This window comes from Taudactylus pleione, unplaced genomic scaffold, assembly GCF_031769625.1.
Source record: "Taudactylus pleione unplaced genomic scaffold, aTauple2 ptg000971l, whole genome shotgun sequence".
Taxonomy (NCBI): Eukaryota; Metazoa; Chordata; class Amphibia; order Anura; family Myobatrachidae; genus Taudactylus; species Taudactylus pleione.
In genome coordinates, this window is record NW_028285372.1 from 332,061 (window position 1) to 357,446 (window position 25,386).

At 38.7% G+C, this 25,386-nt stretch overlaps 1 protein-coding gene across 1 annotated transcript in view; it reads left to right on the forward strand.

The window, feature by feature from the left end:
* LOC148454626 (nicotinate-nucleotide pyrophosphorylase [carboxylating]-like) overlaps positions 1-25,386 on the forward strand; it is a 205,139-nt gene that overhangs the window by 148,124 nt on the left and 31,629 nt on the right. Inside the window, 1 exon segment of the mRNA XM_088460693.1 lies at positions 18,387-18,518. Within this exon segment, the coding sequence (XP_088316819.1) occupies positions 18,387-18,518 (132 nt within the window).

The following is a 25,386-nucleotide window of genomic DNA, read 5'->3' on the forward strand; positions in this document are numbered from 1 at the left end:
CTCCATAGTACTTATATACTGCTCATTCATTTATAAAGCACTTTCAAACTCCATAGTACTTATATACTGCTCATTCATTTATACAGCCCCATCATACTCCATAGTACTTATATACTGCTCATTCATTTATACAGCCCCATCATACTCCATAGTACTTATGTACTGCTCATTCATTTATACAGCACTATCATACTCCATAGTACTTATATACTGCTCATTCATTTATACCGACCCAGCATACTCCATAGTACTTATATACTGCTCATTCATTTATACAGCCCCATCATTCTCCATAGTGCTTATATACTGCTCATTCATTTATACCAACCCAGCATACTCCATAGTGCTTAGATACTGCTCATTCATTTATACAGCCCCATCATACTATATAGTACTTATATACTGCTCATTCATTTATACAGCCCCATCATACTCCATAGTACTTATATACTGCTCACTCATTTATACAGCCCCATCATACTCCATAGTACTTATATACTGCTCATTCATTTATACACCCCATCATACTCCATAGTGCTAATATACTGCTCATTCATTTATACAGCCCCATCATACTATATAGAACTTATATACTGCTCATTCATTTATACAGCCCAATCATACTCCATAGTACTTATATACTGCTCATTCATTTATACAGCCCCATCATACTCCATAGTGCTAATATACTGCTCATTCATTTATACAGCCCCATCATCCTACATAGTACTTATATACTGTTCATTCATTTATGCAGCCCCATCATACTCCATAGTGCTTATATACTGCTCATTCATTTAAACAGCCCCATCATACTCCATAGTACTTATTTACTGCTCATTCATTTATAAAGCACCATCATAGTACTTATATATTGCTCATTCATTTAAAGAGCCCCATCATACTCCATAGTGCTTATATACAGCTCGTTCATTTATACAGCCCCATCATACTCCATAGTGCTTATATACTGCTCATTCATTTATATAGCCCCATCATACTCCATAGTGCTAATATACTGCTCATTCATTTATACAGCCCCATCATACTATATAGTACTTATATACTGCTCATTCATTTATACAGCCCCATCATAGTACTTATATACTGGTCATTCATTTATACATCCCCATCATACTCCATAATACTTATATACTGCTCATTCATTTATACAGCACTATCATACTCCATAGTTCTTCTATACTGCTCATTCATTTATACAGCCCCATCATGCTCCATAGTACTTATATACTGCTCATTCATTTATACAACTCCATCACACTCCATAGTGCTTATATACTGCTCATTCATTTATATAGCCCCATCATACTATATAGTAATTATGTACTGCTCATTCATTTATACAGCCCCCTCGTAGTTTTTATATACTTCTCATTCATTTATACAGCCCCATCATACTATATAGTACTTATATAGTGCTCATTCATTTATAAAGCACTATCATACTCCATAGTACTTATATACTTCTCATTCATTTATACAGCCCCATTATACTCCATAGTACTTATATACTGCTCATTCATTTACACCGACCCATCATACTCCATAGTACTTATATACTGCTCATTCATTTATATAGCCCCATCATACTCCATAGTACTTATATACTGCTCATTCATTTATACAGCCCCATCATGCTCCATAGTACTTATATATTGCTCATTCATTTATACAGTCCCATCATACTCCATAGTACTTATATACTGCTCATTCATTTATAAAGCACTATCATACTTCATAGTGCTTATATACAGCTCATTCATTTATACAGCCCCATCATACTCCATAGTACTTATATACTGCTCATTCATTTATACAGCCCCATCATACTATATAGTACTTATATACTGCTCATTTATTTATACAGCCCCATCATACTCCATAGTGCTTATATACTGCTCATTTATTTACACCGACCCATCATACTCCATAGTACTTATATACTGCTCATTCATTTATACAGCCCCATCATACTCCATAGTGCTTGTATACTTCTCATTCATTTATACCGACTCATCATACTCCATAGTACTTATATACTACTCATTCATTTATACAGCCCCATCATACTCCATAGTACTTATATACTGCTCATTCATTTATACAGCCCCATCATACTCCATAGTGCTTATATACTCCTCATTCATTTATACAGCCCCATCATACTCCATAGTACTTATATACTTCTCATTCATTTATACAACACTATCATACTCCATAGTACTTATATACTGCTTATACATTACACAGCCCCATCATACTCCATAGTGCTTATATACTACTCATTCATTTACACCAACCCATCATAATCCATAGTACTTATATACTGCTCATTCATTTACAGCCCCATCGTAGTACTTATTTACTGCTAATTCAATTATACAGCCCCATCATACTATATAGTACTTATATACTGCTCATTCATTTATACAGCCCCATCATAGTACTTATATACTGCTCATTCATTTATACAGCCCCATCATACTATATAGTACTTATATACTGCTCATTCATTTATACAGCCCCATCATACTCCATAGTACTTATATACTGCTCATTCATTTATACTGCCCCATCATACTCCATAGTGCTTATATACTGCTCATTCATTTATACAGCCCCATCATACTCCATAGTGCTTATATACTGCTCATTCATTTATAAAGCACTATCAAACTCCATAGTACTTATATACTGCTCATTCATTTATACAGCCCCATCATACTCCATAGTACTTATATACTGCTCATTCATTTATATAGCCCCATCATACTCCATAGTACTTATATACTGCTCATTCATTTATACAGCCCCATCATACTCCATAGTACTTATAGACTGCTCATTCATTTATACAGCCCCATCATACTCCATAGTACTTATGTACTGCTCATTCATTTATACAGCACTATCATACTCCATAGTACTTATATACTGCTCATTCGTTTATACCGACCCAGCATACTCCATAGTACTTATATACTGCTCATTCATTTATACAGCCCCATCATTCTCCATAGTGCTTATATACTGCTCATTCATTTATACAGCCCCATCATACTCCATAGTACTTATATACTTCTCATTCATTTATACAGCACTATCATACTCCATAGTACTTATATACTGCTTATACATTACACAGCCCCATCATACTCCATAGTGCTTATATACTGCTCATTCATTTACACCAACCCATCATAATCCATAGTACTAATATACTGCTCATTCATTTATACAGCCCCTTCATACTCCATAGTGCTTATATTCTGCTCATTCATTTATACAGCCCCATCATACTCCATAGTACTTATATACTGCTCATTCATTTACACAGCCCCATCATACTCCATAGTGCTTATATACTGCTCATTCATTTATACAGCCCCATCATACTCCATAGTGCTTATAAACTACTCATTCATTTATACAGCCCCATCATACTCCATAGTGCTTATAAACTACTCATTCATTTATACAGCCCCATCATTCTCCATAGTACTTATATACTGCTCAATCATTTATACAGCCCCATCATACTCCATAGTACTAATATACTGCTCATTCATTTATACAGCCCCTTCATACTCCATAGTGCTTATATTCTGCTCATTCATTTATACAGCCCCATCATACTCCATAGTACTTATATACTGCTCATTCATTTATACAGCCCCATCATACTCCATAGTACTTATATACAGCTCATTCATTTATACAGCCCCATCATACTCCATAGTGCTTATAAACTACTCATTCATTTACACAGCCCCATCATACTCCATAGTGCTTATAAACTACTCATTCATTTATACAGCCCCATCATTCTCCATAGTACTTATATACTGCTCAATCATTTATACAGCCCCATCATACTCCATAGTACTTATATACTGCTCATTCATTTATACAGCCCCATCATACTCCATAGAACTTATATACTGCTCATTCATTTACAGCCCCATCGTAGTACTTATTTACTGCTAATTCAATTATACAGCCCCATCATACTATATAGTACTTATATACTGCTCATTCATTTATACAGCCCCATCATAGTACTTATATACTGCTCATTCATTTATACAGCCCCATCATACTATATAGTACTTATATACTGCTCATTCATTTATACAGCCCCATCATACTCCATAGTACTTATATACTGCTCATTCATTTATACTGCCCCATCATACTCCATAGTGCTTATATACTGCTCATTCATTTATACAGCCCCATCATACTCCATAGTGCTTATATACTGCTCATTCATTTATACAGCCCCATCATACTCCATAGTGCTTATAATCTACTCATTCATTTATACAGCCCCATCATACTCCATAGTGCTTATATACTTCTCATTCACTTATACAGCCCCATCATACTACATAGCACTTATATACTGCTTATTCATTTACAGCCCCATCATAGTACTTATATACTGCTAATTCAATTATACAGCCCCATCATACTATATAGTACTTATATACTGCTCATTCATTTATACAGCCCCATAATAGTACTTATATACTACTTATTCATTTAAACAGCCCCATCATACTCCATAGTACTTATATACTGCTCATTCATTTATAAAGCTGTATCAAACTCCATAGTACTTATATACTGCTCATTCATTTATACAGCCCCATCATACTCCATAGTACTTATATACTGCTCATTCATTTATATAGCCCCATCATACTCCATAGTACTTATAGACTGCTCATTCATTTATACAGCCCCATCATACTCCATAGTACTTATGTACTGCTCATTGATTTATACAGCACTATCATACTCCATAGTACTTATATACTGCTCATTCATTTATACCGACCCAGCATACTCCATAGTACTTATATACTGCTCATTCATTTATACAGCCCCATCATTCTCCATAGTGCTTATATACTGCTCATTCATTTATACAGCCCCATCATACTCCATAGTACTTATATTCTGCTCATTCATTTATACAGCCCCATCATACTCCATAGTACTTATATACTGCTCATTCATTTATACAGCCCCATCATACTCCATAGTGCTTATATACTGCTCATTCATTTATACAGCCCCATCATACTCCATAGTGCTTATAAACTACTCATTCATTTATACAGCCCCATCATACTCCATAGTGCTTATAAACTACTCATTCATTTATACAGCCCCATCATTCTCCATAGTACTTATATACTGCTCAATCATTTATACAGCCCCATCATACTCCATAGTACTTATATACTGCTCATTCATTTATACAGCCCCATCATACTCCATAGTACTTATATACTGCTCATTCATTTACAGCCCCATCGTAGTACTTATTTACTGCTAATTCAATTATACAGCCCCATCATACTATATAGTACTTATATACTGCTCATTCATTTATACAGCCCCATCATAGTACTTATATACTGCTCATTCATTTATACAGCCCCATCATACTCCATAGTGCTTATAATCTACTCATTCATTTATACAGCCCCATCATACACCAAAGTGCTTATATACTTCTCATTCACTTATACAGCCCCATCATACTACATAGTACTTATATACTGCTTATTCATTTACAGCCCCATCATAGTACTTATATACTGCTAATTCAATTATACAGCCCCATCATACTATATAGTACTTATATACTGCTCATTCATTTATACAGCCCCATAATAGTACTTATATACTACTTATTCATTTAAACAGCCCCATCATACTCCATAGTACTTATATACTGCTCATTCATTTATAAAGCACTTTCAAACTCCATAGTACTTATATACTGCTCATTCATTTATACAGCCCCATCATACTCCATAGTACTTATATACTGCTCATTCATTTATACAGCCCCATCATACTCCATAGTACTTATGTACTGCTCATTCATTTATACAGCACTATCATACTCCATAGTACTTATATACTGCTCATTCATTTATACCGACCCAGCATACTCCATAGTACTTATATACTGCTCATTCATTTATACAGCCCCATCATTCTCCATAGTGCTTATATACTGCTCATTCATTTATACCAACCCAGCATACTCCATAGTGCTTAGATACTGCTCATTCATTTATACAGCCCCATCATACTATATAGTACTTATATACTGCTCATTCATTTATACAGCCCCATCATACTCCATAGTACTTATATACTGCTCACTCATTTATACAGCCCCATCATACTCCATAGTACTTATATACTGCTCATTCATTTATACACCCCCATCATACTCCATAGTGCTAATATACTGCTCATTCATTTATACAGCCCCATCATACTATATAGAACTTATATACTGCTCATTCATTTATACAGCCCAATCATACTCCATAGTACTTATATACTGCTCATTCATTTATACAGCCCCATCATACTCCATAGTGCTAATATACTGCTCATTCATTTATACAGCCCCATCATCCTACATAGTACTTATATACTGTTCATTCATTTATGCAGCCCCATCATACTCCATAGTGCTTATATACTGCTCATTCATTTATACACCCCCATCATAATCCATAGTGCTAATATACTGCTCATTCATTTATACAGCCCCATCATACTATATAGAACTTATATACTGCTCATTCATTTATACAGCCCAATAATACTGCATAGTACTTATATACTGCTCATTCATTTATACAGCCCCATCATATTCCATAGTGCTTATATACTGCTCATTTATTTATTCCGACCCATCATCCTACATAGTACTTATATACTGTTCATTCATTTATGCAGCCCCATCATACTCCATAGTGCTTATATACTGCTCATTCATTTATACAGCCCCATCATACTCCATAGTGCTTAGATACTGATCATTCATTTATATAGCCCCATCATACTCCATAGTGCTTATATACTGCTCATTCATTTATTCAGCCCCATCATAGTACTTATATACTGCTCATTCATTTATACATCACTATCATACTCCATAGTGCTTATATACTGCTCATTCATTTACACCAACCCATCATAATCCATAGTACTAATATACTGCTCATTCATTTATACAGCCCCTTCATACTCCATAGTGCTTATATTCTGCTCATTCATTTATACAGCCCCATCATACTCCATAGTACTTATATACTGCTCATTCATTTATACAGCCCCATCATACTCGATAGTGCTTATATACTGCTCATTCATTTATACAGCCCCATCATACTCCATAGTGCTTATAAACTACTCATTCATTTATACAGCCCCATCATACTCCATAGTGCTTATAAACTACTCATTCATTTATACAGCCCCATCATTCTCCATAGTACTTATATACTGCTCAATCATTTATACAGCCCCATCATACTCCATAGTACTTATATACTGCTCATTCATTTATACAGCCCCATCATACTCCATAGTACTTATATACTGCTCATTCATTTACAGCCCCATCGTAGTACTTATTTACTGCTAATTCAATTATACAGCCCCATCATACTATATAGTACTTATATACTGCTCATTCATTTATACAGCCCCATCATAGTACTTATATACTGCTCATTCATTTATACAGCCCCATCATACTCCATAGTGCTTATAATCTACTCATTCATTTATACAGCCCCATCATACTCCAAAGTGCTTATATACTTCTCATTCACTTATACAGCCCCATCATACTACATAGTACTTATATACTGCTTATTCATTTACAGCCCCATCATAGTACTTATATACTGCTAATTCAATTATACAGCCCCATCATACTATATAGTACTTATATACTGCTCATTCATTTATACAGCCCCATAATAGTACTTATATACTACTTATTCATTTAAACAGCCCCATCATACTCCATAGTACTTATATACTGCTCATTCATTTATAAAGCACTTTCAAACTCCATAGTACTTATATACTGCTCATTCATTTATACAGCCCCATCATACTCCATAGTACTTATATACTGCTCATTCATTTATACAGCCCCATCATACTCCATAGTACTTATGTACTGCTCATTCATTTATACAGCACTATCATACTCCATAGTACTTATATACTGCTCATTCATTTATACCGACCCAGCATACTCCATAGTACTTATATACTGCTCATTCATTTATACAGCCCCATCATTCTCCATAGTGCTTATATACTGCTCATTCATTTATACCAACCCAGCATACTCCATAGTGCTTAGATACTGCTCATTCATTTATACAGCCCCATCATACTATATAGTACTTATATACTGCTCATTCATTTATACAGCCCCATCATACTCCATAGTACTTATATACTGCTCACTCATTTATACAGCCCCATCATACTCCATAGTACTTATATACTGCTCATTCATTTATACACCCCATCATACTCCATAGTGCTAATATACTGCTCATTCATTTATACAGCCCCATCATACTATATAGAACTTATATACTGCTCATTCATTTATACAGCCCAATCATACTCCATAGTACTTATATACTGCTCATTCATTTATACAGCCCCATCATACTCCATAGTGCTAATATACTGCTCATTCATTTATACAGCCCCATCATCCTACATAGTACTTATATACTGTTCATTCATTTATGCAGCCCCATCATACTCCATAGTGCTTATATACTGCTCATTCATTTAAACAGCCCCATCATACTCCATAGTATTTATATACTGCTCATTCATTTATACAGCCCCATCATACTCCATAGTATTTATATACTGCTCATTCATTTATACAGCCCCATCATACTATATAGTACTTATATACTGCTCATTCATTTACAGCCCCATCGTAGTACTTATATACTGCTACTTCATTTATACAGCCCCATCATACTATATAGTACTTATATACTGCTCATTCATTTATACAGCCCCATCATAGTACTTATATACTGGTCATTCATTTAAACAGCCCCATAATACTCCATAGTACTTATATACTGCTCATTCTTTTATAAAGCACTATCAAACTCCATAGTACTTATATACTGCTCATTCGTTTATATAGCCCCATCATACTCCATAGTACTTATATACTGCTCATTCATTTATACAGCCCCATCATACTCCATAGTACTTATATACTGCTCATTCATTTATACAGCACTATCATACTCCATAGTACTTATATACTGCTCATTCATTTATACCGACCCAGCATACTCCATAGTACTTATATACTGCTCATTCATTTATACAGCCCCATCATACTCCATAGTACTTATATACTGCTCATTCATTTATACAGCCCCATCATACCCCATAGTGCTTATATACTGCTCATTCATTTATACAGCCCCATCATACTCCATAGTGCTTATATACTGCTCTTTCATTTATACCGACCCATCATACACCATAGTACTGATATACTGCTCATTCATTTATACAGCCCCTTCATACTCCATAGTGCTTATATTCTGCTCATTCATTTATACAGCCCCATCATACTCCATAGTACTTGTATACTGCTCATTCATTTATACAGCACTATCATACTCCATTGTACTTATATACTGCTCATTCATTTATACAGCCCCATCGTAGTTTTTATATACTGCTCATTCATTTATACAGCCCCATCATAGTACTTATATACTGCTCATTCATTTATACAGCCCCATCATACTCCATAGTACTTATATACTGCTCATTCATTTATAAAGCACTATCATACTCCATAGTACTTATATATTTCTCATTCATTTATACAGCCCCATCATACTCCATAGTACTTATATACTGCTCATTCATTTATACAGCCCCATCATACTCCATAGTACTAATATACTGCTCATTCATTTATACAGCCCCATCATACTCCATAGTGCTTATATACTGCTCATTCATTTATAGAGCCCCATCATACTCCATAGTGCTTATATACTGCTCATTCATTTATACAGCCCCATCATACTCTATAGTGCTTATAAACTACTCATTCATTTATACAGCCCCATCATTCTCCATAGTACTTATATACTGCTCAATCATTTATACAGCCCCATCATACTCCATAGTACTTATATACTGCTCATTCATTTATACAGCCCCATCATACTCCATAGTACTTATATACTGCTCATTCATTTACAGCCCCATCGTAGTACTTATTTACCGCTAATTCAATTATACAGCCCCATCATACTAAATAGTACTTATATACTGCTCATTCATTTATACAGCACCATCATAGTACTTTGGTGCTTATAAACTACTCATTCATTTATACAGCCCCATCATTCTCCATAGTGCTTATATACTGCTCATTCATTTATATAGCCCCATCATACTATATAGTAATTATGAACTGCTCACTCATTCATACAGCCCCATTATACTCCATAGTACTTATATACTGCTCATTCATTTACACCGACCCATCATACTCCATAGTACTTATATACTGCTCATTCATTTATACAGCCCCATCATACTCCATAGTACTTATATACTGCTCATTTATTTATACAGCCCCATCATGCTCCATAGTACTTATATATTGCTCATTCATTTATACATCCCCTTCAGACTCCATAGTACTTATATACTGCTCATTTGTTTATACAGCCCCATCATACTCCATAGTGCTTATATACTGCTCATTCATTTATAAAGCACTATCATACTTCATAATGCTTATATACTGCTCATTCATTTATAGAGCCCCTTCATATTCCATAGTGCTTATATACTGCTCATTCATTTATACATCCCCATCATACTCCATAGTACTTATATACTGCTCATTTGTTTATACAGCAGTATCATACTCCATAGTACTTATATGCTGCTTATACATTACACAGCCCCATCATACTCCATAGTGCTTATATACTGCTCATTCATTTACACCGACCCATCATACTCCATAGTACTTATATACTGCTCATTCATTTATACAGCCCCATCATACTCCATAGTGCTGGTATACTGCTCATTCATTTATACCGACTCATCATACTCCATAGTACTTATATACTACTCATTCATTTATACAGCACCATCATACTCCATAGTACTTATATACTGCTCATTCATTTATACAGCCCCATCATACTCCATAGTGCTTATATACTGCTCATTCATTTACACCAACCCATCATAATCCATAGTACTAATATACTGCTCATTCATTTATACAGCCCCTTCATACTCCATAGTGCTTATATTCTGCTCATTCATTTATACAGCCCCATCATACTCCATAGTACTTATATACTGCTCATTCATTTATACAGCCCCATCATACTCCATAGTGCTTATAAACTACTCATTCATTATACAGCCCCATCATACTCCATAGTGCTTATAAACTACTCATTCATTTATACAGCCCCATCATTCTCCATAGTACTTATATACTGCTCATTCATTTATACAGCCCCATCATACTCCATAGTGCTTATAAACTACTCATTCATTTATACAGTCCCATCATACTCCATAGTACTTATATACTGCTCATTCATTTATACAGCCCCATCATACTCCATAGTGCTTATAAACTACTCATTCATTTATACAGCCCCATCATACTCCATAGTTCTTATATACTGCTCATTCATTTATACAGCCCCATCATACTCCATAGTGCTTATAAACTACTCATTCATTTATACAGTCCCATCATACTCTATAGTACTTATATACAGCTCATTCATTTATACAGCACTATCATACTCCATAGTACTTATATACTGCTCATTCATTTATACAGCCCCTTCATACTCCATAGTACTTATATACAGCTCATTCATTTATACAGCCCCATCATACTATATAGTACTTATATACTGCTCATTTATTTATACAGCCCCATCATACTCCATAGTGCTTATATACTGCTCATTCATTTATACAGCCCCATCATACTCCATAGTACTTATATACTGCTCATTCATTTATACAGCCCCATCATACTATATAGTACTTATATACTGCTCATTTATTTATACAGCCCCATCATACTCCATAGTACTTATATACTGCTCATTCATTTATACAGCCCTATCATACTCCATAGTACTTATATACTGCTCATTCATATATACAGCCCCATCATACTCCATAGTGCTTATATACTGCTCATTAATTTGTACAGCCCTATCATAGTCCATAGTGCTTATATACTGCTCTATCATTTATACAGCCCCATCATACTATATAGTACTTATATACTGCTCATTCATTTACAGCCCCATCGTAGTACTTATATACTGCTAATTCATTTATACAGCCCCATCATACTATATAGTACTTATATACTGCTCATTCATTTATACAGCCCCTTCATATTCCATAGTGCTTATATACTGCTCATTCATTTACACCGACCCATCATACTCCATAATACTTATATACTGCTCATTCATTTATACAGCCCCATCATACTCCATAGTGCTTGTATACTGCTCATTCATTTATGCCGACTCATCATACTCCATAGTACTTATATACTACTCATTCATTTATACAGCCCCATCATACTCCATAGTACTTATATACTGCTCTTTCGTTTATACAGCACTATCATACTCCATAGTACTTATATACTGCTCATTCATTTATACAACCCCATCATACTCCATAGTACTTATATACTGCTCTTTCGTTTATACAGCACTATCATACTCCATAGTACTTATATACTGCTCATTCATTTATACAGCCCCATCATACTCCATAGTGCTTATATACTGCTCATTCATTTACACCGACCCATCATACTCCATAGTACTTATATACTGCTCATTCATTTATATAGCCCCATCATACTCCATAGTGCTTATATACTGCTCATTCATTTATACAGCCCCATCATACTCCATAGTGCTTATATACTGCTCATTCATTTATACAGCCCCATCACACTCCATAGTACTTATATACTGCTCATTCATTTATACAGCCCCATCATACTCCATAGTGCTTATATACTGCTCATTCATGTATACAGCCCCATCATACTCCATAGTACTTATATACTGCTTATACATTACACAGCCCCATCATACTCCATAGTGCTTATATACTGCTCATTCATTTATACAGCCCCATCATACTCCATAGTGCTTATATACTGCTCATTCATTTATACCGACCCATCATACTCCATAGTGCTTATATACTACTCATTCATTTATATAGCCCCATCATACTCCTCCATAGTGTTTATATACTGCTCAATCATTTATACAGCCCCATCATACTCCATAGTACTTATATACAGCTCATTCATTTATCCAGCCCCATCGTAGTACTTATATACTGCTAATTCATTTATACAGCCCCATCATACTATATAGTACTTATATACTGCTCATTTATTTATACAGCCCCATCATAGTCCATAGTGCTTATATACTGCTCATTCATTTATACAGCCCCATCATACTCCATAGTACTTATATACTGCTCATTCATTTAAACAGCCCCGTCATGCTCCATAGTACTTATATACTGCTCATTCATTTATACAGCCCCATCACACTCCATAGTGCTTATATTCTGCTCATTCATTTACACAGCCCCATCATACTATATAGTAATTTTATACTGCTCATTCATTTATACAGCCCCATCATACTCCATAGTGCTTATAAACTACTCATTCATTTATACAGCCCCATCATACTATATAGTAATTATGTACTGCTCATTCATTTATACAGCCCCATCGTAGTTCCTATATACTGCTCATTCATTTATACAGCCCCATCATACTATATAGTACTTATATACTGCTCATTCATTTATACAGCCCCATCATAGTACTTATATACTGCTCATTCATTTATACAGCCACATCATACGCCATAGTACTTATATACTGCTCATTCATTTATACAGCCCCATCATACTCCATAGTACTTATATACTGCTCATTCATTTATACAGCCAAATCATACTCCATAGTGCTTTTATACTGCTCATTCATTTATACAGCCCCATCATACTCCATAGTGCTTATTAACTGCTCATTCATTTACACAGCCCCATCATACTCCATACTACTTATATACTGCTCATTCATTTATACAGCCCCATCATACTCCATAGTACTTAGATACTGCTCATTCATTTATACAGCCCCATCATACTCCATAGTGCTTATATACTGCTCATTCATTTATACATCCCGATCATACTCCATAGTACTTATATACTGCTCATTCATTTATACAGCACTATCATACTCCATAGTGCTTATATGCTGCTCATTCATTTACACAGACCCATCATACTCCATAGTACTTATATACTGCTCATTCATTTATACCGACCCATCATACCCCATAGTACTTATATACTGCTCATTCATTTATACAGCCCCATCATACTCCATAGTGCTAATATACTGCTCATTCATTTATACAGCCCCATCATACTATACAGTACTTATATACTGCTCATTCATATATACAGCCCCATCATAGTACTTATATACTGCTCATTCATTTATACAGCCCCATCATACTCCATAGTGCTTATATACTGCTCATTCATTTATACAGCCCCATCATACTCCATAGTACTTATATACTGCTCATTCATTTATACAGCCCCATCATACTCCATAGTACTTATATACTGCTTATACATTACACAACCCCATCATTCTCCATAGTACTTATATACTGCTCAATCATTTATACCGACCCATCATACTCCATAGTACTGATATACTGCTCATTCATTTATACAGCCCCTTCATACTCCATAGTGCTTATATTCTGCTCATTCAGTTATACAGCCCCATCATACTCCATAGTACTTATATACTGCTCATTCATTTATACAGCACTATCATACTCCATAGTTCTTATGTACTGCTCATTCATTTATACAGCCCCATCATACTCCATAGTACTTATATACTGCTCATTCATTTATACAGCCCCATCATACTCCATAGTACTTAGATACTGCTCATTCATTTATACAGCCCCATCATACTCCATAGTGCTTATATACTGCTCATTCATTTATACATCCCCATCATACTCCATAGTACTTATATACTGCTCATTCATTTATACAGCACTATCATACTCCATAGTACTTATATACTGCTCATTCATTTATACAGCCCCATCATACTCCATAGTACTTATATACTGCTCATTCATTTATACAGCCCCATCATACTCCATAGCACTTGTATACTGCTCAATCATTTATACAGCCCCATCATACTCCATAGTACTTATATACTGCTCATTCATTTATACAGCCCCATCATACTCCATAGTACTTATATACAGCTCAATCATTTATACAGCCCCATCATAGTATTATATACTGCTCATTCATTTATACAGCCCCATCATACTCCATAGTGCTTATATACTGCTCATTCATTTATACAGCCCCATCATACTCCATAGTACTTATATACTGCTCAATCATTTATACAGCCCCATCATAGTACTTGTATACTGCTCATTCATTTATACATCCCCATCATACTCCATAGTACTTATATACTGCGCATTCATTTATACAGCACTATCATACTCCATAGTACTTATATACTACTGATTCATTTATACAGCACTATCATACTCCATAGTACTTATATACTGCTCATTCATTTATACAGCACTATCATACTATATAGTACTTATATACTGCTCATTCATTTATACAGCACTATCATACTATATAGTACTTATATACTGCTCATTCATTTATACAGCACTATCATACTATATAGTACTTATATTCTGCTCATTCATTTATACAGCACTATCATACTCCATAGTACTTATATACTGCTCATTCATTTATACAGCCCCATCATACTCCATAGTACTTATATACAGCTCAATCATTTATACAGCCCCATCATAGTACTTATATACTGCTCATTCATTTATGCAGCCCCATCATACTCCATAGTACTTATATACTGCTCATTCATTTATACAGCCCCATCATACTCCATAGTACTTATATACTGCTCATTCATTTATACAGCCCCATCATACTCCATAGTACTTATATACAGCTCAATCATTTATACAGCCCCATCATAGTACTTATATACTGCTCATTCATTTATGCAGCCCCATCATACTCCATAGTACTTATATACTGCTCAATCATTTATACAGCCCCATCATACTCCATAGTATGTATATACTGCTCAATCATTTATACAGCCCCATCATACTCCATAGTACTTATATACTGCTCATTCATTTATACAGCCCCATCATACTCCATAGTACTTATATACTGCTTATACATTACACAGCCCCATCATACTCCATAGTACTTATATACTGCTCAATCATTTATACAGCCCCATCATAGTAATTATATACTGCTCATTCATTTATACAGCCCCATCATACTATATAGTACTTATATACTGCTCATTCATTTATACAGCCCCATCATAGTACTTGTATACTGCTCATTCATTTATACATCCCCATCATACTCCATAGTACTTATATACTGCGCATTCATTTATACAGCACTATCATACTCCATAGTGCTTATATACTGCTCATTCATTTATACAGCCCCATCATACTCCATAGTACTTATATACTGCTCAATCATTTATACAGCCCCATCATAGTACTTATATACTGCTCATTCATTTATACAGCCACATCATACTCCATAGTACTTATATACTGCTCAATCATTTATACAGCCCCATCATATTCCATAGTACTTATATACTGCTAATTCATTTCTACAGCCCCATCATACTCCATAGTACTTATATACTGCTCAATCATTTATACAGCCCCATCATACTCCATTGTACTTATATACTGCTCATTCATTTATACAGCCCCATCATACTCCATAGTACTTATATACTGCTCATTCATTTATACAGCCCATAATACTCCATAGTGCTTATATACTGCTCATTTATTTATACAGCCCCATCATACTCCATAGTACTTATATACTGCTCATTCATTTATACAGCCCCATCATACTCCATAGTACTTATATACTGCTCATTCATTCATACAGCCCCATCATACTCCATAGTACTTATATACTGCTCATACATTTAAACAGCCCCATCATACTCCATAGTACTTATATACTGCTCATTCATTTATACAGACCCATCATACGCCATAGTGCTTATATACTGCTCATTCATTTATACAGCCCCATCATACTCCATAGTACTTTAATACTGCTCATTCATTTATGCAGCCCCATCATACTCCATAGTACTTATATACTGCTCATTCATTTATACAGCCCCATCATACTCCATAGTACTTTAATACTGCTCATACATTACACAGCATACTCCATAGTACTTATATACTGCTCATTCATTTATACAGCCCCATCATACTCCATAGTGCTTATATACTTCTCATTCATTTATACAGCCCCATCATACTCCATAGTACTTATATACTGCTCATTCATTTATACAGCCCCCTCATACTCCATAGTACTTATATACTTTTCATTCATTTATACAGCCCCCTCATACTCCATAGTACTTATATACTGCTCATTCATTTATACCGACCCATCATACTCCATAGTACTTATATACTGCTCATTCAATTATACAGCCGCATCATACTCCATAGTACTTATATACTGCTCATTCATTTATACAGCCCCATCATACTCCATAGTACTTATATACTGCTCATTCAATTATACAGCCGCATCATACTCCATAGTACTTATATACTGCTCATTCATTTATACAGCCCCCTCATACTCCATAGTACTTATATACTTTTCATTCATTTATACAGCCCCCTCATACTCCATAGTACTTATATACTGCTCATTCATTTATACCGACCTATCATACTCCATAGTGCTTATATACTACTCATTCATTTATACAGCCCCATCATACTCCATAGTACTTATATACTGCTCATTCAATTATACAGCCCCATCATACTCCATAGTACTTATATACTGCTTATACATTTCGGACCATACGATTGTAAGTAAATTTGCCCCCTAAGTTTAATCTGAGTCCATTAAAGTTGCTCAGATAAACATTCAATAACCGATGTATGAGCTGCGATATCTGAGCCAGCACCTGGGAGACCATCAGTCCCAGACCCTCCAACATGACTCCTCCCAACAGGCACAAAATGCTGCTCTCCTGCGCTGCTCACTTCATGTATGATTACAGTCACCTGTGCTGAACTAATAGTGACCTAATGGCTGCATCACCCCAGGTAACAACAATCATACATCAAGTGGGAGGTGCAGGAGGAGGGTGTTCTGCAGCTGCTGGGAGGGTACACAGTACAGGACACTGCCCTCTGGGTGTAATGTATATGGCTGATGTCATTGCTGTCTCCTCTGTGCTATAGGCTCTGCATGGCGTGCGCACTCTCATTGGCCGCACCCTGAAGCTGGAGGTGGAGTGCAGATCTCAGGAGGAGGCCCTGGAAGCAGCTGCTGCTGGAGCAGATATTGTCATGTTGGATAACTTCACCTCTGAGGTGCTTTCCTATTCCTAAAGGGGAGGGGAAGCGGAGCTAGGGTCACCTCACCTCCTGTGTCCCATGGTGCTCTCCTGTGTCCCATGGTGTGCTCCTGTGTCCTGGTGTGCTCCTGTGTCCCATGGTGTGCTACTGTGTCCCATGGTGTGCTCCTGTGTCCCATGGTGTGCTCCTGTGTCCCAGGGTGTGCTACTGTGTCCCAGGGTGCGCTCCTGTGTCCCATGGTGCGTTCCTGTGTCCCATGGTGCGATCCTGTGTCCCATGGTGCGCTCCTGTGTCCCATGGTGCGTTCCTGTGTCCCATGGTGCGCTCCTGTGTCCCAGGGTGCGCTCCTGTGTCCCTGGGAGCGCTCCTGTGTCCCAGGGTGTGCTCCTGTGTCCCGTGGTGCGCTGCTGTGTCCCGTGGTGCGCTCCTGTGTCCCGTGGTGCGTTCCTGTGTCCCGTGATGTGCTCCTGTGTCCCATTATGTGCTCCTGTGTCCCATTATGTGCTCCTGTGTCTCATGGTGTGCTCCTGTGTCCCATGGTGCGCTCCTGTGTCCCATGGTGTGTTCCTGTGTCCCATGGTGCGCTCCTGTGTCCCATGGTGCGCTCCTGTGTCCTATGGTGTGCTCCTGTGTCTCATTGTGTGCTCCTGTATCCCATGGTGCGCTCCTGTGTCCCATGGTGTGCTCCTGTGTCCTATGGTGCGCTCCTGTGTCCCGTGGTGCGTTCCTGTGTCCCATTATGTGCTCCTGTGTCCCATTATGTGCTCCTGTGTCCCATTATGTGCTCCTGTGTCTCATGGTGTGCTCCTGTGTCCCATGGTGCGCTCCTGTGTCCCATGGTGTGTTCCTGTGTCCCATGGTGCGCTCCTGTGTCCCATGGTGCGCTCCTGTGTCCTATGGTGTGCTCCTGTGTCTCATTGTGTGCTCCTGTGTCCCATGGTGCGCTCCTGTGTCCCATGGTGTGCTCCTGTGTCCTATGGTGTGCTCCTGTGTCCCATGGTGTGCTCCTGTGTCCCATGGTGTGCTCCTGTGTCCTATGGTGTGCTCCTGTGTCCCATGGTGTGCTCCTGTGTCCTATGGTGTGCTCCTGTGTCCCATGGTGCGCTCCTGTGTCCTATGGTGTGCTCCTGTGTCCCATGGTGTGCTCCTGTGTCCCATGTTCTATACTCAGTGACCAGGGGATATTTTCTGTTACACATGGTTGGGGCTTTTCCATCACCCGGGTGCCTGGGTGGGTTTTGGCTGGGCTCCGGGTCCTTTTGTCTGGGTGGCTGAGCAAGAGGTAATAGATACATAAAAAGAGAGAGCCTATAATAAGGGGGAATACACTGGTATTGTAATACTTACATGTGTTTGCAAATGCATTTCGCCACAGCTTGCGGCTTCCTCGGTGGTCCTGCGCTTCAGACTGACAACTGGTGAATTTTAGAAGCAATTAATATCTCAGATGATTTATGTAACTATCAGGCATTTTCCATACATTTCTATAAGATATTAGTAAATATGATGTAATGTGCAGGGGGATCATCATTAGTCAGGACCTTTATATCTCTCACAGATTTCGCTCTCATATAATAAAGCTGTTTAAGTTTCAACAGTTTAATGTTTTGCTGCTAAGGGTACAATCCTCTTATTTATTTTCATTGTATAGGCGTACGAATCTTCAGTAATCACTGCGTGCGTCGAGAGTTGTAGTCTTAAACGGGTCAGGGCTGATGTTACAGATGTATACACAGGACTGTGAGGTATTACAGATGTGAGATAGCAGTAGTGGGTGTCTCTATGCTGGCTGAGCTGTGGCTGATGTTACAGATGTATACACAGGACTGTGAGGTATTACAGATGTGAGATAGCAGTAGTGGTGCCTCTATGCTGGCTGTGCTGTGGCTGATGTTACAGATCTATACACAGGACTGTGAGGTATTACAAATATGTGATAGCAGTAGTGGGTGTCTATGCTGGCTGTGCTGTGGCTGATGTTACAGATGCATACACAGGACTGTGAGGTATTACAGATGTGAGATAGCAGTAGTGGGTGTCTCTATGCTGGCTGAGCTGTGGCTGATGTTACAGATGTATACACAGGACTGTGAGGTATTACAGATGTGAGATAGCAGTAGTGGGTGTCTCTATGCTGGCTGAACTGTGGCTGATGTTACAGATGTATACACAGGACTGTGAGGTATTACAGATGTGAGATAGCTGTAGTGGGTGTCTCTATGCTGGCTGAGCTGTGGTTGATGTTACAGATGTATACACAGGACTGTGAGGTATTACAGATGTGAGATAGCAGTAGTGGGTGTCTCTATGCTGGATGAGCTGTGGCTGATGTTACAGATGTATACACAGGACTGTGAGGTATTACAGATGTGAGATAGCAGTAGTGGGTGTCTCTATGCTGGCTGAACTGTGGCTGATGTTACAGATGTATACACAGGACTGTGAGGTATTACAGATGTGAGATAGCTGTAGTGGGTGTCTCTATGCTGGCTGAGCTGTGGTTGATGTTACAGATGTATACACAGGACTGTGAGGTATTACAGATGTGAGATAGCAGTAGTGGTGTCTCTATGCTGGATGAGCTGTGGCTGATGTTACAGATGTATACACAGGACTGTGAGGTATTACAGATGTGAGATAGCAGTAGTGGGTGTCTCTATGCTGGCTGTGCTGTGGCTGATGTTACAAATGTATACACAGGACTGTGAGGTATTACAGATGTGAGATAGCAGTAGTGGGTGTCTCTATGCTGGATGAGCTGTGGCTGATGTTACAGATGTATACACAGGACTGTGAGGTATTACAGATGTGAGAAAGCAGTAGTGGGTGTCTCTATGCTGGCTGAACTGTGGCTGATGTTACAGATGTATACACAGGACTGTGAGGTATTACAGATGTGAGATAGCAGTAGTGGGTGTCTCTATGCTGGATGAGCTGTGGCTGATGTTACAGATGTATACACAGGACTGTGAGGTATTACAGATGTGAGAAAGCAGTAGTGGGTGTCTCTATGCTGGCTGAACTGTGGCTGATGTTACAGATGTATACACAGGACTGTGAGGTATTACAGATGTGAGATAGCAGTAGTGGGCGTCACTATGCTGGATGAGCTGTGGCTGATGTTGCAGATGTATGCACAGGACTGTGAGGTATTACAGATGTGAGATAGCAGTAGTGGATGTCTCTATGCTGGCTGAGCTGTAGCTGATGTTACTGATGTATACACAGGACTGAGGTATTACAGATGTGAGATAGCGGTAGTGGGTGTCTATGCTGGCTGAGCTGTGGCTGAGGTTACTGATGTATACACAGGACTGTGAGGTATTACAGATGTGAGATAGCAGTAGTGGGTGTCTCTATGCTGGCTGAGCTGTGGCTGATGTTACAGATGTATACACAGGACTGGGAGGTATTACAGATGTGAGATAGCAGTAGTGGGTGTCTCTATGCTGGCTGAGCTGTAGCTGATGTTACTGATGTATACACAGGACTGTGAGGTATTACAGATGTGAGATAGCGGTTGTGGGTGTCTATGCTGGCTGAGCTGTGGCTGAGGTTACCGATGTATACACAGGACTGTGAGGTATTACAGATGTGAGATAGCAGTAGTGGGCGTCACTATGCTGGATGAGCTGTGGCTGATGTTGCAGATGTATGCACAGGACTGTGAGGTATTACAGATGTGAGATATCAGTAGTGGGCAACTCTATGCTGGCTGAGCTGTGGCTGATGTTACAGATGTATACACAGGACTGTGAGATGTTACAGATGTGAGATAGCAGTAGTGGGCGTCACTATGCTGGATGAGCTGTGGCTGATGTTGCAGATGTATGCACAGGACTGTGAGGTATTACAGATGTGAGATAGCAGTAGTGGATGTCTCTATGCTGGCTGAGCTGTAGCTGATGTTACTGATGTATACACAGGACTGAGGTATTACAGATGTGAGATAGCGGTAGTGGGTGTCTATGCTGGCTGAGCTGTGGCTGAGGTTACTGATGTATACACAGGACTGTGAGGTATTACAGATGTGAGATAGCAGTAGTGGGTGTCTCTATGCTGGCTGAGCTGTGGCTGATGTTACAGATGTATACACAGGACTGGGAGGTATTACAGATGTGAGATAGCAGTAGTGGGTGTCTCTATGCTGGCTGAGCTGTAGCTGATGTTACTGATGTATACACAGGACTGTGAGGTATTACAGATGTGAGATAGCGGTTGTGGGTGTCTATGCTGGCTGAGCTGTGGCTGAGGTTACCGATGTATACACAGGACTGTGAGGTATTACAGATGTGAGATAGCAGTAGTGGGCGTCACTATGCTGGATGAGCTGTGGCTGATGTTGCAGATGTATGCACAGGACTGTGAGGTATTACAGATGTGAGATATCAGTAGTGGGCAACTCTATGCTGGCTGAGCTGTGGCTGATGTTACAGATGTATACACAGGACTGTGAGATGTTACAGATGTGAGATAGCAGTAGTGGGCGTCACTATGCTGGATGAGCTGTGGCTGATGTTGCAGATGTATGCACAGGACTGTGAGGTATTACAGATGTGAGATAGCAGTAGTGGATGTCTCTATGCTGGCTGAGCTGTAGCTGATGTTACTGATGTATACACAGGACTGAGGTATTACAGATGTGAGATAGCGGTAGTGGGTGTCTATGCTGGCTGAGCTGTGGCTGAGGTTACTGATGTATACACAGGACTGTGAGGTATTACAGATGTGAGATAGCAGTAGTGGGTGTCTCTATGCTGGCTGTGCTGTGGCTGATGTTACTGATGTATACACAGGACTGTGAGGTATTACAGATATGAGATAGCAGTAGTGGGGTCTCTTTGCTTGCTGAGCTGTGGCTGATGTTACAGATGTATACACAGGACTTTGAGATGTTACAGATGTGAGATAGCAGTAGTGGACGTCACTCTGCTGGTTGTGCTGTGGCTGATGTTACAGATGTATACACAGGACTGTGAGGTGTTACAGATGTGAGATAGCAGTAGTGGGTGTCTCTATGCTGGCTGAGCTGTGGCTGATGTTACAGATGTATACACAGGACTGTGAGGTATTACAGATGTGAGATAGTAGTAGTGGGTGTCTCTATGCTGGCTGTGCTGTGGCTGATGTTACAGATGTATACACAGGACTTTGAGATGTTACAGATGTGAGATAGCAGTAGTGGACGTCACTCTGCTGGTTGTGCTGTGGCTGATGTTACAGATGTATACACAGGACTTTGAGATGTTACAGATGTGAGATAGCAGTAGTAGGTGTCTCTATGCTGGCTGAGCTGTGGCTGATGTTACAGATGTATACACAGGACTTTGAGATGTTACAGATGTGAGATAGCAGTAGTGGACGTCACTCTGCTGGTTGTGCTGTGGCTGATGTTACAGATGTATACACAGGACTTTGAGATGTTACAGATGTGAGATAGCAGTAGTGGACGTCACTCTGCTGGTTGTGCTGTGGCTGATGTTACAGATGTATACACAGGACTTTGAGATGTTACAGATGTGAGATAGCAGTAGTAGGTGTCTCTATGCTGGCTGAGCTGTGGCTGATGTTACAGATGTATACACAGGACTTTGAGATGTTACAGATGTGAGATAGCAGTAGTGGACGTCACTCTGCTGGTTGTGCTGTGGCTGATGTTACAGATGTATACACAGGACTGTGAGGTATTACAGATGTGAGATAGCAGTAGTAGGTGTCTCTATGCTGGCTGAGCTGTGGCTGATGTTACAGATGTATACACAGGACTTTGAGATGTTACAGATGTGAGATAGCAGTAGTGGACGTCACTCTGCTGGTTGTGCTGTGGCTGATGTTACAGATGTATACACAGGACTGTGAGGTATTACAGATGTGAGATAGCAGTAGTGGGGTCTCTTTGCTTGCTGAGCTGTGGCTGATGTTACAGATGTATACACAGGACTTTGAGATGTTACAGATGTGAGATAGCAGTAGTGGACGTCACTCTGCTGGTTGTGCTGTGGCTGATGTTACAGATGTATACACAGGACTGTGAGGTATTACAGATGTGAGATATCAGTAGTGGGCGTCACTATGCTGGATGAGCTGTGGCTGATGTTGCAGATGTATACACAGGACTGTGAGATGTTACAGATGTGAGATAGCAGTAGTGGGCGTCACTATGCTGGATGAGCTGTGGCTGATGTTGCAGATGTATGCACAGGACTGTGAGGTATTACAGATGTGAGATAGCAGTAGTGGATGTCTCTATGCTGGCTGAGCTGTAGCTGATGTTACTGATGTATACACAGGACTGTGAGGTATTACAGATGTGAGATAGCGGTAGTGGGTGTCTATGCTGGCTGAGCTGTGGCTGAGGTTACTGATGTATACACAGGACTGTGAGGTATTATAGATGTGTTATAGCAGTAGTGGGCGTTTCTATGCCGGCTGAGCTGTAGCTGATGTTACAGATGTATACACAGGCTGTGAGGTATTACAGATGTGACAAAGCAGTAGTGGGTGTCTCTAAGCTGGCTGAGCTGTGGCTGATGTTACTGATGTATACACAGGACTGTGAGGTATTACAGATGTGAGATAGCAGTAGTGGGGTCTCTTTGCTTGCTGAGCTGTGGCTGATGTTACAGATGTATACACAGGACTTTGAGATGTTACAGATGTGAGATAGCAGTAGTGGGCGTCACTCTGCTGGTTGTGCTGTGGCTGATGTTACAGATGTATACACAGGACTGTGAGGTATTACAGATGTGAGATAGCAGTAGTAGGTGTCTCTATGCTGGCTGAGCTGTGGCTGATGTTACAGATGTATACACAGGACTTTGAGATGTTACAGATGTGAGATAGCAGTAGTGGACGTCACTCTGCTGGTTGTGCTGTGGCTGAT